The sequence below is a fragment of the Thamnophis elegans genome, chromosome 8 (assembly GCF_009769535.1).
Source record: "Thamnophis elegans isolate rThaEle1 chromosome 8, rThaEle1.pri, whole genome shotgun sequence".
Classification (NCBI taxonomy): Eukaryota; Metazoa; Chordata; class Lepidosauria; order Squamata; family Colubridae; genus Thamnophis; species Thamnophis elegans.
The window spans coordinates 50824719-50839965 of NC_045548.1; the positions used below are offsets into that span (position 1 = coordinate 50824719).

At 34.1% G+C, this 15247-nt stretch overlaps 1 protein-coding gene across 1 annotated transcript; it reads right to left on the minus strand.

Annotated features, from left to right (window-relative positions):
• Positions 1-1143: 1143 nt before the first annotated feature.
• Positions 1144-15233, minus strand: RMDN1 (regulator of microtubule dynamics 1). Its single transcript, XM_032222411.1, is given in 13 exon segments — positions 1144-2773; positions 4084-4217; positions 5648-5681; positions 6085-6122; positions 6125-6171; positions 8436-8441; positions 8827-8871; positions 10319-10419; positions 11325-11345; positions 11347-11489; positions 12092-12175; positions 13817-13934; positions 15030-15233. Coding segments are annotated over 13 exon segments (954 nt in total). The 5' UTR covers positions 15174-15233; the 3' UTR covers positions 1144-2734.
• Positions 15234-15247: the final 14 nt, after the last annotated feature.

Below are 15247 nucleotides of genomic sequence, written 5' to 3' on the forward strand. Positions count from 1 at the left end.
AAGATATCACACTATGATTTCTTATATGATTTCCCAATAGCAAAGAAACAGTATTTTTGTCTGCCAAGGAAGATAGACAGATTGCATTGTGCAATGTTTCATCACAATTAGTTATTAAAACCGTTCAAGTTCAATTAGGAAATCCAAGTATCGATATTCATAGCTTACAGAAGCAATCTTCTCAAAAATCTCTTCCAGCTCCACGAGATTGGCTACTTTGTATATATTTTTGTAAAACAAGGATATACTTAAAAGATTTCGGTATTTAAGAAAGGAGATATAAATGCTCTCTTTCGAAAATCAATAGTGCTCATTATAATTTATGTGGAAAATTTAGAATGGATCCACATTCCCATGTATTGGATCTGTATGTTTTTGTACAACTCTCAATTTCTATCTCCATCTCTCTAATACAAAGGCTCAAAAGATGCCTTGGCTTCCCCAAGCAGTTTTATAAGGAGAGAAAAGTAACTGATGCCTGAGAAAGATGTTACTAATGGGATAACCAAAGTGCACTTTGCTGGTTTTAATGAGCAAATGTTTCAATGGTTTGGCTTCTGTATTGCATTCATGAAACCCTTTGCAATATTCTAAAAATAGGCTTTATATGAATAAACAATGTACCAATATCTTCCAAATAAGCGTTGGAACTCTGAAACTTGACTAAAAATATGATTTTTTTTAAAAAAACAACTATATGGTTGTCCACTTATTCTCAATGACTCTCAGCAGCTTACAAAATAAATATATATACAAAGACTCTCCCCCCCAAAAAAAACAACCTATAGCATTTCAAAAGGTTCACATAATTTTCTGACCCTTCATTCTCTAGGTGGTAAAGCATTCATTCCTTCAGTAACTGCACGCATTTCTCTGGCAGGAGAGAGATAGCCAAGAACCTGTGTGCTAAAATGGGGAGGGGAAGATGAAACAAATCAGATGCTCCTCCAAGCTTAAATTTAGAATTTGCAGGAAGGATTTCTCAGCTAATAAATAGCATACAAGTAAAACTGTACCGAAGTATTTTCTAGAATAGAGAAAAGTTAATTGGTGTTAAATGCAATTTCTTTTACTTGTGATAAAAACTTTCTTCTAATAAGAACTGCTGAGCCTTTTTGTATAGATTTTTCTACTGGTATGTCTTCTAAGATGCTGTTAGTGATTTGAAGACTTCTATTTTTATTTCTTTAGCAGAGTTTACAACTAGGTGCTTAAAATAGAAAGCATTTTTCCAATTCTTTCAACAATGCCAATTTCTATATAAGTTATGTCACTGATTTGCCTTAGCTGATTTACATTCCCAAAGAGATAGAGGCTATTTTCTAATCACTTATATGGTCATGCTGTCCTCATTTTTTTTCCTTATAATTTTTTCTTATAATGTAACTATCAAACCTCAATATAAAAAAACATAGCTATGTATAGGCACAGAGGCTTTGAGGATGGGAGCGTGAAACCTTCAGCTTTTTAATATATAGGGTTAGCTCTTCTGCTAAAAAATATATTCATTTTTTAAGAAAAACTTTTCACTATTTGATGCAGATACATTAACAGCACCCAAATTTTTTGACTTATTCTCAGGACTAGGGTTTTTCATTAAAAAAATTAAAGATAACTATTTAGGTAGATATTAGTTATTTGCATTAGTTATTTGCATTAGTTATTTTTGATTTAGAAGTCTTCATATTGAAGTAAAGCATGAACTTATTTTTATAATAAAAGGATACGTCATCCTAGTTTTAAATCCTTGAGCTCATTTGCTCTCTGTTATGACTTTACCTAACCAAAAGAAATACCAATCTATATAGTTTAATATTGTGTTTCAAGACTATTAGTCAAAAGCTATATTGTTTTTGAATTTTTCTTTCTCATATTTATATTTGTTCATGGGTTTTTTGGTGTCTTTTTTATTTTAAAAGAACTTTGTTGCAAATGAACGGTATTGTTTAAAATCAGAAAACAGATTATGCCTCTAAGGAACTATGATTGAGATGTGAAAGGCAATAAGGAATCTAACTAAATCTTGCCAGAAACCAAAAAGCTCAATTATTCATATATTGGCTGCAAGTCAAAATGTAAAATAAGCACTTACAGTGCTTAAAAATACCTTTACATATTAAGGTAAACAATAGCATTAGCAACAGCATTCATACTTATATGCACTTCATAGTGCTTTACAGCCCTTTCTAGATGGTTTAAAGAGTCAGCATGTTGGCCCAATCTGGGTCCTTATTTTACCAACCTTGAAAGGATGGAAGGCTGAGTCAACCTTGAGCCCATCAGGATTGAACTCCCGGCTCCATACATTGTGCCACCACACTCTTATAACAATATCTTAACGAATTATTCTTTGACATATAAAAGCAAGCATATTCTATCCTACTAAATTCTCCAAAACAAAAACAGTATAGTTATCCAAATGAACTACCTAAAACCATGCCAGAAAATGACTTAAAATAACAGTTTAAACAAGAAAAGTAGAGATTAAAATTAAAAGCTATTATTTCTGAATATTTGTAAATTTCATAACTGTTTCCTGATTTTTCTCTCTCTATTCTGGACAAAAAATGTATACAGATGGATTAATAGATGTAGATGGAAATGTCAATAAAATCTGGAATTTATTCTTCTCTAAAAATTCTTTTCTTCATATACCAATTTGAACCACAATATAACTGTTTAGCTTTCTCTTTAGTTTCTTAGTTCATTAGTTCAGATATTTTGAGAAATCATGTCATATAGAATTTAATATTTCCAAAGCTTCTTTTTGTACCTGGAACAATAGAAGTGAAAAAAATATTGTTTGACACAGCATGAAAATCATGGAGAAATAGTTGTGTTAATGCACTCGTCTGCTAATTTGCCTTTGATTATTTTTTAAGAAAATAGAAAATCTACACAGACATTGATTTCCAAGATTAGATCAGATAGAAATTGGTGCCGTGTGAAGTGGCCTCCCTCTAGAAATCAGAAATCTTTCTGTATTGCTTTTGCATCTGATCTTAAAAGCCAGGCTTTTTTGCTGAGCCCTCCCCATTTTGATTTAATAGTACCATCTTTAAAAAAAACCTTGTATTTATTTTGTATGGGGTTTTGGGCTGCATTTCTTTTTAATGTGAACAGCAAAGAGGTTTTCTTTATTGCATTGGTATACAAAGATATTAAACAAACAAACAATATTGGGCTCTGAACTTCCACTGAGAGAGTTGGCTTCAAGTTTCTGCTTAGTTACAAATCTGAGTCAATAATCATCGCTTAAACCAATTTACCTCAGGGCAGCTATAAATTAAAACTGATAAGCCAAGCTTCAGATAAAATTCTCACAAGTAGTTCAGTGGAACCCAACCAGAGTACCGTTATCAAAATTTATAAAATCATTTTCAACCCATTCAAAGCCTGAAAAAGGGACAGAAAGAAATCTACAGGAAATTCCTCTATTCCAGTAATGGCGAACCTTTTTGGCACCAAATGCCCAAACGAATGCGCACACGCCAGACTGCTGGAAACCCAAAGACCAGCATGCACACCAGTCAGCTTGTCTTCGGGTTTCCGGCGCTCACAAAGACCAGCTGGCTGGCGCATGCACATGCCAGAAACCAGAAGAGCAGCTGGTGACAGCACGCATGCCCACAGATTCACCACCACGGCGTATTCCAAACGTCTATTTTTAAATTTAGTTTCAATGAAAAACATTGACAATGCTTAATAACAATATTCATATTATGCCAGATCTAACATTTCTATAATCATTTGATAGTATGTCAGCATCTAACATTTCATAACAAAATTATGAATTATTTCAATATTTTCAAGATTTGTTTCTTTAGATTAATAATTTATTAAATTTAGATGCTGTCCATGTCCAATTCACAATGACTCAGATGATTACTCTCAACAAAGACCATGTTGGCTGGTTAGATCTGAAAGTGGAACAATTTATTACCAAGATTGGGGAACATGGCTTTAGGCTAAAACGTGAGGCTAATGACAGCATTGATATGCGTTCAGTATGTGTTCTAGCACAGGAATATTTGAAAATGTATTTTTTATATCCATACATATCTGGCTGTGAAAGTAACTTACCTGCTTATCTTCCTCTGTATGTGGTAGCCGATCTCTAGCTTTTGTTAGCCAGAGAAGGGCCATCTTTTTATTATTTAATTTCATGTAAGTCTTTCCCAAGAACAGCAAGTTTTTACTATAGAAATTTGGTTCAACTACACAGAAATGAAAACAAACAAAAAACTTCTGGTTTTTCATTTATAATGTACAGCTTATTTATTTCTAATATTTTAAAAAGTTAAGCATAATCTCAGTACATATATAGAAAAAAGATAATGTACATTTTGCTTAGTGGTGAAGGATATTTGGTTCTATCTTCACTGTAATATTTTTATCGACATCTGTGTGTATCAGCATTTGTGCTGATAAATAAATTTATGTTGATAAAAATAAATTTATCAGCACAAATGTAACAAAGTAAATGTAAAAAAATGGCTTTCTGCCTGGATGGTTCTTAGGGTGAGCCAAAAGACAGAAAAGGGAAGCAGTATGCTTCCTCCCTAATTGGGGATACCAGGGGTTGTGACAGTACATACATACATACATGGAGAGGAGAGGAAGGGAGAGAGCGAGAGCGAGAGAGAGAGATAGATCTATTGCAAGCTATTTAGTTCTCATCAGCTAGCCACTAAGCCACAGGCCTCTTCCTTTCTCAGCCCAGGTTCAATTCTCAGTAAGGGTATGGCTAGCTGATGAGAGCTAAATAGCTTGAAATACATCTATACTAGTCTCCCTTTATTCATTTATCAGCACAAATGCAACACATATTATATTAAATTTAAGAAGGAAATTACTTTGTTTCTGTTCCTCAATATGAAAATCACTTCAATATACATCTTATAATGCAAATTCTGATGCAAGTTCGTTTATGACTAAATTATCACATTCCTCTTCTGAGAAACACCAATGTATAAACAAGTGGTGTTAATTTTAATCTTATCATAATCAATAGAAACATTTTAATAAATATGTTTGTTCTATGCTCTCGATAGGTGTTTTAACATACAATTCCTTTAGCATCCCTATTGAAAGAATATTAAATAGTGTATTGAATAGCGTAATTAAAAAGTTGCATATTCAATACTCACGTTTCACTACTGAAACATTATGGATTTTCCAATTTATAATTTGGGGTATCTCTCGAATGACTAGAGAATTCTAATTTTTCATTCTACATGATACCTCAGTAGATAGATAGAGCTGAAGGAATTTGAAGAACTTTCATGTACCTATATCCTTGTTTCAAGTAATACTATAAATCATGGGTCCCCAACTTGTGGCCCATGCCCATTAGGTGGGCTGTGTGTTGCAACTGGGGCATGGAAACTGCTAGTGAGGGCACCCACCACCATCGGCTCGTGAGCGTGCCTCCATTTGTGTGAGTAAAGGTGTACATGCATGCCGCTTGTGGAAATGGAGTTGGTTCACACATGCGTGCCAACCACTTCAGCAAACCATCCCCCTCCCCCGCAAAGCCGGAAACGCTGGGGGACTCTGCTATAATAATGACACTTTCACATAGTATCTAACACATTTTAATTTTGATTCAGGTAAGTTGTCATGCAATGTGCTTTCTTAACATAACTTACCATTTTCAGCCTTTCAAAGTACTGTAATGCCTAGAAGACATTAGCATTAAAATTAGAGGAATACTATTAAAGTAATTTAAATCTTTTAAATTAAAATACTTCAATAACTGCAATGTAATGTTTTTCTAAGGGAAAACACAAAAGGGAATGTTATAGCTGTATAGTTTATATTCAAGGATATATTTATTTACAAATGTAATCAATCTTATGTATTTTATGAAATAGCTGGTATATTATTGATTATATCAATAAGTATTCATTTAGTAGATGGTATATTTATTTTCAGAATATCAAGTTTTATACAAAAATCTATTGCCTGACAGTATAGCCTCATAGCTTATAAAGACTGACCTTTCAATCTCTTTTTTCCCAATTCCCAATTTTTTGATAATACACCAAAAAAAGTTATAGAAAATACTAATGGGACACATACTTCTTCATAGGTAGAGCTTGGTGGGGTTGAGAATAAATAGCAGCTATGTTCCTCTGATACCATGGCATATCAGCAAATGTGTAACACCTGTAACATATGAAAAATGTATTTATTAAATATGTCTCCTAAGATATTTAAAATCACATAACTAGAGGAGGCCAGTGAATTCTAACTAACCCAACTCTAGAATGATGTTTGCTTAACTGAATATTACACTTCCAAATCACTGCCAAAAAAACAACTAGAGAAGCTGTAAGTTAAATGCCACTTAAGTGTAGAAAGGCCTCACGAACTAGTTTTTTTTTTCTGTATGAACACTAGTTTTTGATTCACAAAGATATTATGACTTGGCTAGTCAGATAAGTATATAAATATTTACTCTGAAATGATTTTGAGAGTAGGGAGAGTAAGCCAAACACATTTCTTCTGGGTCTATGCTATGCTCGGTTGGTAAATTATAAGAATATAACTTCAGTTTCTCAGTGGAGAAGGAAGCGCAGCTTCAAAGGTGGCATAGAGTGTTAGAAACCTCCATGGACAACATGTCAAATTAGAAGAAACTGATCAATGAAAGATCAGGCTGGCAGTTAACATACAACAGTGGCTAAAACAAACTGGCCATTTGATAATTGTTGAAGACAGAATCATTATTCTGTCCAGATTAAAAGTGGCTGGTAGATGGATTGACAGTTAATTAAGATTAATGGGATATTGGCTGACATTAGGATAAGACCTCACCGAAGCATTCAAGAATTGCTGAAGAAAGTGCCAAGAGGAACAAATTTGTAACTAATTATTTTTAATGGTTTTAATTAGTGTGATATAATTTGCCTCCAGGGGTCAACTGATTGAGATGGGCAGCTATAGAAATTGAAATAAATAAATAAAGATGTGCTCACTTAGAATGCTTTAAGAACAAATGCAAGTCTAGGGAAAAATACCTGAAGTGCGCAGGACTATGCTTAGAGAAGCTGAGGAAATTCATTCATGAAAGAATGTTAAAACTGAAATGTAAAAGTCTTAATTTACTCAGATAAGGCTTGGCCAATACTCAATCTGCTAATAATATGACTAACATGTCAAAGCCTGTATCTCTTTCATTGTATGCTATTTGGCCCTGTTTAGGACAAGAATATTCATCATTGTTTTTGCAAATCTTTTAAGATGATGTATTACCTAGTTTGGAGCTTCTCAACATTAGGGAAGAAGACTTTTTTTTAATTAAAAAAAGGTTTGGGGAAAATGTTGCCACCTAGGATATAATCAGTCAATAACTTATCACAAGAGACAAGACATGATACTTGATTAGTAAAGTAAATATTAATGAATAATAAATGCAATCTCTACACCATTAGGTAAAAACTGGAATGGGAAAATATATGATCCTCCAAATACTATCATATACAAGTCTCGATCTCTTATTATTGTCATGTATGTTAGTGCTAACAAAAGTTGAAATTGTCAAAAGGTTAAAGCATTTTGGATAAAAATATGGTGGATTATACAAATATTCTTAAAAAAAGGATAAAATTTACTCCTCAGCTATTCTTGTTAGGTATAATTACTGACTGTACAGTGGTAGAGGTTAACCTGATTTGCATTTAATAACGGCAGCAAGACTGTTGGTGGCGCAATACTGGAAGAAGCAAGATTTGCCTACAATCAAGAAGGACACTGAAAGTCACAAATTTAGCTGAGATGGCTAAAATATCTGCCTATCTTAAAGACCATTCAAATGAGAGATATAAACGAGACTGGAAAAAATGGATTGATTATATTCAAATAAATATGGGACTAAGAAATTCCAGATAGCCTATGCTTAAAATTAGGAATGATTTAAATTGTCTAAAGTTAGTTTAGCAAGGAGGAGCTTAAGTTCAACGTAAAGATGTTATTACTTTATTTTTATCAATATCTTAGACTGTGGTTGTTAAATATCTATGCCGTGTACGGGTTCTGGGAAGTCGGGGGGGGATAGGTTGTGGGGGCTCGGGGGGAGGGTGGGGGGAAGTATACTAGGCTTGATTTTAAAGCAAGATGATTGCACATGTATATTGTCCTCTCTTATAACATGATATTGTCTAGGTAATAATTTACATGTGATTATATGTTATGGAAATGGTTAATAAAAATTTTATAATAGTAAAAAAAAAAGTTGAAATTTAGTAATCACTGAAGGAAAGATCAATGGATCAAGTTACAGTGGGAAGGAATATACCATTAAGACCTGAAGGACTAAGTGAGGGAGATTGTCATGGAGAAAATCCTATGTGATTGTTAACAATTGTTATCTATGTGGGTTGTTAAGAGTTGTCACTGATTGAGGGCACATAATAAAATATCAAAAGAGCCATACGCTGCTTATCCTTGAACTTAAATTATTCAGGGATCAAATATAGAAAAAGTAAATTTCTCCTTGACAATATCTTCTAAATAATGACTGAGAAACCACTAAATCAATAGCTTAACAGAGTAGAGTGGGAAGGGGTAAGTTTGGGTGTTAATTAGAAGGAAATGAGGATAAATCAAATGCAAATACAATGTTTTTGAAAGACAACTAGTGAAGACATATTGCTGAAATGTATATATAATGTTATGTAAGACAATGCTGATAGGGTATGTCATTGTTCAGAAATTATTGCTAAATATTAAAAGTATTGTGTAATTATTTTCACATTCCACATATCAGGCAAAATGTTGGCCTTTCAATATAATTTTGTTTAGAAAGATGTCTTACCAAACCCATAAGACTGAAGTGAAGTAGCATCCTTTGGATTCAGATCAATGCTTTCTGTTAAAAACAACGCAAAAAGCATTCTTTATCATTGTTTAATATTTACCTCCATAACTCCTACCTTTCCACTTACCTAATTCTTCGCAACAATGAAATTACAGCATTGCATATTTTTGTCTGAAAAAAGTAATGAATTTTCATATGGTCTAGGGAGAAATATCCTTAATATTTAGTCCCACATGTCTATGGCTTGTATAGTTAAGATGTAAATCCTGAAGCTACCACTAAGTCCTCTAGCATCGAACTTTCTCTGTTCAAGCTTCCAAAACTATATTTGAAAACATAAATATCCTGAAACATGTAGTTGAAGGAAAAAGGAAACACTGAAGAAATTATAATCAGAATAGCAATATTCAACAGGTCCTCACTAGGATTTATATCTGAACCTCCAACACCTAATTCAAGTATTTCAGAGTGGTTTGTGTATTCTGAGAAGTACATCTTGCCAAAAGAGAATGTAGTTTATTATATTTTGATACCACAGGAACAGCAAAACTCACCTCCAGGATGAAAACTGAAGCAATTTTACACCTAACTTATTATCCACTTTGGAGGAGCTATTAACAAGGACACAGGTAATTTCCTATCCTCATAGAGTTTACCTTTACACTATTATGTACTTTAAGAGAAATGGACCACAAAGATTTCTAATGCAGGAAAAGTTCAAGACCTTAGAAATAGGAATTTTTAAAACGTGGCCATATTTTTAATATGGCGAGCTACAGTGAACAGAATGCAAGCTATACATGAACATCATTTAAAGCATGGATTAAAAAGGGGGAAATGGCCAAATAAACTGAAATAAATTGAGTTAGTGAACCTTTTTCTGCTCTATATTTTAAAAGTTAATGAAATGTTAATTGTCCTACTTCATATGATGACACACTGAAAAGTTTAAACTGCTCTTTGCGTTTGTTATTTCAACCCCCTCCCCCCCTTTTAAACAAAGAAGTTAACTACACTGAAAAGGATAAAAATGCAAAATCCAATGGTAGAGTACAGAAGCCTTCAAGTTCTGGGACTAGAACTGTGTCCTCAGCAAGCATGCAGCAAACATAAATTACTGCCTCTGAAAAAAGAATGGCAAGACTTCTGAAACATGAAGGACTACCATTCTAAACTCATGCCTATCATGACTTTTCGGAGACACGAATTATCCTTTGGTTTCTTAATACTTAAATGTATCCAATGTAGGCTTCAAAAATGTTACATTTTTTTGAAATATTTTTCTTACCAAAATGTGTCTATGTACACAAAATCCATTAAAATATTTTAAGCATTCCTTATTAATGAAGACAATGAGATCAATGATTCATATATAATTCAACAATTAAAAACACTTGAGTTTCTAATTTATTCTTCATCATAAATTGCTCTTCCCTCATGTTCAGGTTTGTGTGGCAGAGGACACAATTTAAGGTTAATACAAAAGTTAATAACTGTTGAAATACCTGAAAATGTTCCTTAATAACAAAAGCACTGGAGATTTTGCTCTTTACTCCTTCATAATCTCCCACATCACTGAGGCATATTGCATACCACTAATAAAAAGAATAAAACAGATTATTTAGCAATATGAAATATTTAGGGATTAAATTATTATCATATTGTCAATAAATACAGTTCTAACCATACTACACAAAGATTTGTTATTTTAAGCTTCAGTCAACAGGGAATGCTAGGTGGTTAACTGTCTAAAATGAACTATAGTTAAAACTAAATGAATGGCATACAATTTCTTACAAGGCCAAGCTGAAGGAGGTTTTAAAGCAAGTTGAGATTACATAAAAGTCCTGAGAGAATATTTTTGGAAGAGTGAAGAAGAAACTTCCCACATCCTACATTCAGACAGGGCTCTGAAAAATAGACATTTAAAAGAAATTCTATGTTAATGTCTAGACAGGTTCATATTCAACAGGACATTGCTAGCTATAACTGTCTAAGCCAACCTAGGCTTTTAAAATTAAAATTAAACTCAAAAATAACTGGCAATAACTTAGTTCAATTACACTTCTATAATTTATCTTACACTATGCAACATTTTGTTTTAAAAGCAAAAGGTGCTGCGGGGCATGCAGGGTCACCCAAGTTATATGTATCTTCATCTTTTAAAGCAACTGAATCTTTACTGAGACCATGCAGCTACTTCTGCATTGTTTGCCTTTAAATATGCTTTGGTATGGATCACTCATTGCAATATTTTCAATATTGTATCTACTTTAAAGTGATCAAGTCAGTAGAAATATTACTGCAGCTAGAGTTTCTGGAACTTTCTGGTTTCAATTCATTTGGTAGGCTGGTTTGAAATTATAATTGCTATATACTAATTAAATTAATTGAGTATGAGTTTGTCATTTAAGATATGAAGGAATTGTTGCAATTTCCTTTCAAATTCCTAAACTCAGAAATGAGCCACTATAAAATGTAAATTATTTGTTTATCTGACCTTGTGTACACAATAACAATTGGTTGTCTTTCTCAAGTGCCTTCTTTGCATAATCAAGGGCTTCATAAGCCAGCTGCTTCTTTTTTTCTGCTGAAGTTTGACTAAGCTGAGCAAGGTCTCGTAAAGCTCGTGCCAGACGCCATAACACTTGTGCATTTTCACTACATATTAACATATATAATAGGATATATTGATTATGATGTACCATAGTAAGTATCAATGTAAAGACATATTTATATATTACCAAATAGTTCTATGGGATAACTTTATATAAAATAATATAAAGGTAGCTTAATAAACATCACTGCATGACACTATAATAATTTAACTGAGTATTTTATGGTGAACTATATCTAGTGAAAGAAGAGGTATTCTACAAGTGTAATCAACTCCAAAAATTAAAGTTGGGGATATTCAAATTTACCCAAAGAGAATGTTTTTATGAACCGTACATTCCCAATCTGCTAAATGTGTTAAAAAAATGATCTTAGAACTTCAAACTGTTTCATTGCTCATTATCATTATTATAGTGTCATGCACTGATGTGTTAATATTTCATTTGAGTGTTTTCTTTTCCACTGAAAGCAATTAGAAAAAAAAGTTGTTTTTTAAATGAGAGTAAAAAGACTTAAAAGGTCCATTATAATGTATTCTAAAATTCTGATTTCAACTTTTCCATCTACAGTATCTAGTGATTTGTATCATGCTGTGCGCTTTTATGCCAACCTCAGTTCATTAGAGCATGCCGAAACAGCATACTGTACCTGTTTTGTGTTCACTCAGCAACTGATAAAGCTTTTCAGTTTCTCCACTTCCATAGAGATAGTCTGCTTGATCTAGGATTTCATTAACTTATGATATAATAAAACAAGAATTCAGTGAATCTGCCCATCTGTGAAGCAGGTATTACTTAATATAAAAATAATTCATAATGCACACAGACATACTAGTATTTCAAGTTAGGAATAGAAGACAGTTTTAATAGAAATAACATCATGATAGTCAAAACACATTTCTTTTTTTCTATCAACAGCTCTATATGATACTGTTAGGCTGATTCTATTAACAGGAAGTGTTTCCAACAACTACCCTTCTTTTTGAGCCAGTGTCAAAGAGATATAAGATTACAGATAAACACTGATCTAGTCTAATCTTTCCCAATTTATGTCCTCTTAGATAAGTTAGATGAGTTTTACTGGCACAAAAACCCCAAAGGATGTAGGTCATATAAGTATTAGATGATATATAAAAGGCCAAAGTCAGCTAGAGAAGGAATATGTTAATATGTTAAATATGATTTTATGTAAGTATTTACAAAAATATAAATTTTGTAAACAAATAAAATATGCAAAATCCAATTTATATGCATTGGCACCAAATTCTGTAGAATTTGATACATATGCCCATCTTCATCTCAATAATCATTTTATGACAGCTTTTCATCTCATCAATATTTTTCTAAGTAAAGTCCTTCTATTTGATTACTTTAAATATACAATTAATTCCTGAGCTTCAAGGTTATTTAAGAGCTCTCATAGAAAGCATACAAAATTATAGTCCGCAACATTATTTGCAGTTTCCAAGATCTCCTGAAGATGGATCCAATATTTTCCAACTATTCCTCTTCGGTATAGGGTATGAGGAGTAAAATAGATTCCTTAAACCTTCAGGGTTTTAAAATACTGATTGAAATAATATTTCATTCTTTTTTCATTTTAGAGAACAAAATTAGAATCTAAATATTTGCAAGGCTGAATATATGGATTTTTCTTCATTGAGTCACTTCGGTGCTAGGCCTCTTGATATTCCCCATAGGATCACATAACTTTGATCTTGTTACCCTTTTATTGGACACTGAAGGCTTGGCTTTTCCTCCAGGCCTTAGGTAAGGTGGAGTAGGAGTCACCTGAGTATGTGTTTTCTATTGAGGTATGTTGTTTCCCTGGTTATCACATTGTTTTGTATTGTATTAAAAAAGGGGTGTCAGCTCAGCATTGCAGTTCTCCTCTGGCAGGGCCTGCTTGGGGTGGGGGAGGGGAGATGGGATGGATAACTTCTGCAGCACCCTGCCGGCCAAAACAGGCTGTTGGGGGGGAATGCAGACTGCTGCAGGCCATCCAAGCCAAAAATGGGGTGCGGGGGGGGGGAGTATGCGCCCCTTACCATGCCCCATTTTGACTGCCAGAGGCACCTCAGGCCGGTGTTTTGCTATTTCCAGGCTGGCACTGCAGGTCAGAATTAAACACTCACAGGCTGCATCCTGACATCCAGCCTTAAATTTGACATCCCTATACTATATAATCTGTATCCCACTAGAGTTCTATTGAGTTGTATGGATTTACAAATTTGATCTATAAAGGGATAACACAGAGAAAAAACAAGCAAAAAATAAGTAGCCATACTTAATCCTTCCTCTAAAAAAATCAGATTATATTTTAGGAATAGAGGATTGGATTTGACAACTGTACATTTTTAGAAAAAACAATTCTTACTTTTCACATCAGCACGAACCATAGCAGACTGAGAGATTACTAGATAAGTGTTGTATCCCAGGTAGGACAATGCTGAGAATATAAACCCTCTTCTGAAAATTCTGGATTTTTGAAATGCCTAGTAAAAAAAAAATCAATATAACTATTTACAAATCTGATACCATTTTTAAAATCTAAGCATATATGTTCACAAAGTGGCTAAAGGTGGAATTTCTGGACTTTCTGGCTTTTCTTTGAAGACAGTTCGCTTCTCATCCAAGAAGCTTCTTCAACTCTAAAGAAAAGTCTTCAAAGAAAAATCAGAAAGTCCAGTTGCCTCTTGAAAAAGCACCTTTGGGACAACCATGAACCTGGATGTCTGACAATCTCCATAGACACTCCCAAAATGCCATACATTTTTTCTCAAAGAAAAATGATAGGTCTATTAACTTAATTTTTCTGATTTTCCTACTCAGCAAATTAGAAGGTCAGATTAACAGAGTTGGAAGGGTCCTTGTAGGTCATCTTGTCAAAAACCCCTGCCCAAGCAGGAGACCCTACAACATTTCTGACAAATGACACTCCAATCTCTTCTTGAAAGCCTCCAGTGATGAAGCTCCCACAACCTCTGAAGGAAACTTCTGTTCCATTGGTTAATTGCGCCCACTGTCAGAAAATTTCTCCTTATTTTCAGGTTGAATCTCTCTTTGTTCAGTTTCCATCCATTATTCCTTGTCTGGCTGATCATGGTTGTCCCAAACCATAACCTTCAAGAGGTTAACATAGGACCATTTCATCCACTGAGATTCAGCCTGTCTTCTGCATTCACCCCATGAGAGGCTGCTGAGAATCATCCCCCCTCATGAAAGGATTGGGGCGCTGGAGGATCCTATTCAGTGGTAACTGAGATATGGGATATTGAAGAAGGTCGAAGAAGAGTAGCGCTTAAAGCTGAAGGAGTAATTCATACCTGGGAGAACACCAGGGCAGATTAAAAAAAAACATTTAAGAGAGCCGTGCTTTTCTTTTTTTTAAAAAAAGTTTTATTTTCAGTGTCACAAAAATCGAGAAATTTGTGCTGCGAGGACTTATGTCCCCATCCCCAAATTGGAGCCAAAAAAGAGAGCCGTGCTTTCCGACCAAACCAAGACCATCATTTTCTCCTATGCCAGAACAAACTCGGGCCCTGCACAGGCGAGGATAAGAAGGGCGGCGCCTATAACAACGGTCATACCTCGACTCCCCTTTTTCCTCCATGGCCTGAAGAAAGTTGACGGCTGCCGCCAGATTTTATTCTTGGAGCCTCGCAAAAGAAACGGGTCTCCAGGAAAGAGCAACTTCGAATCCAATGTCGCACCGCCACCCTCCCCAGCGCCATGACAAGAAACCTTTCCTTGCTATTTTTTTCCCAGCACCGACAAAATCACCCTTTCCTCGCATTTACCGGAAACA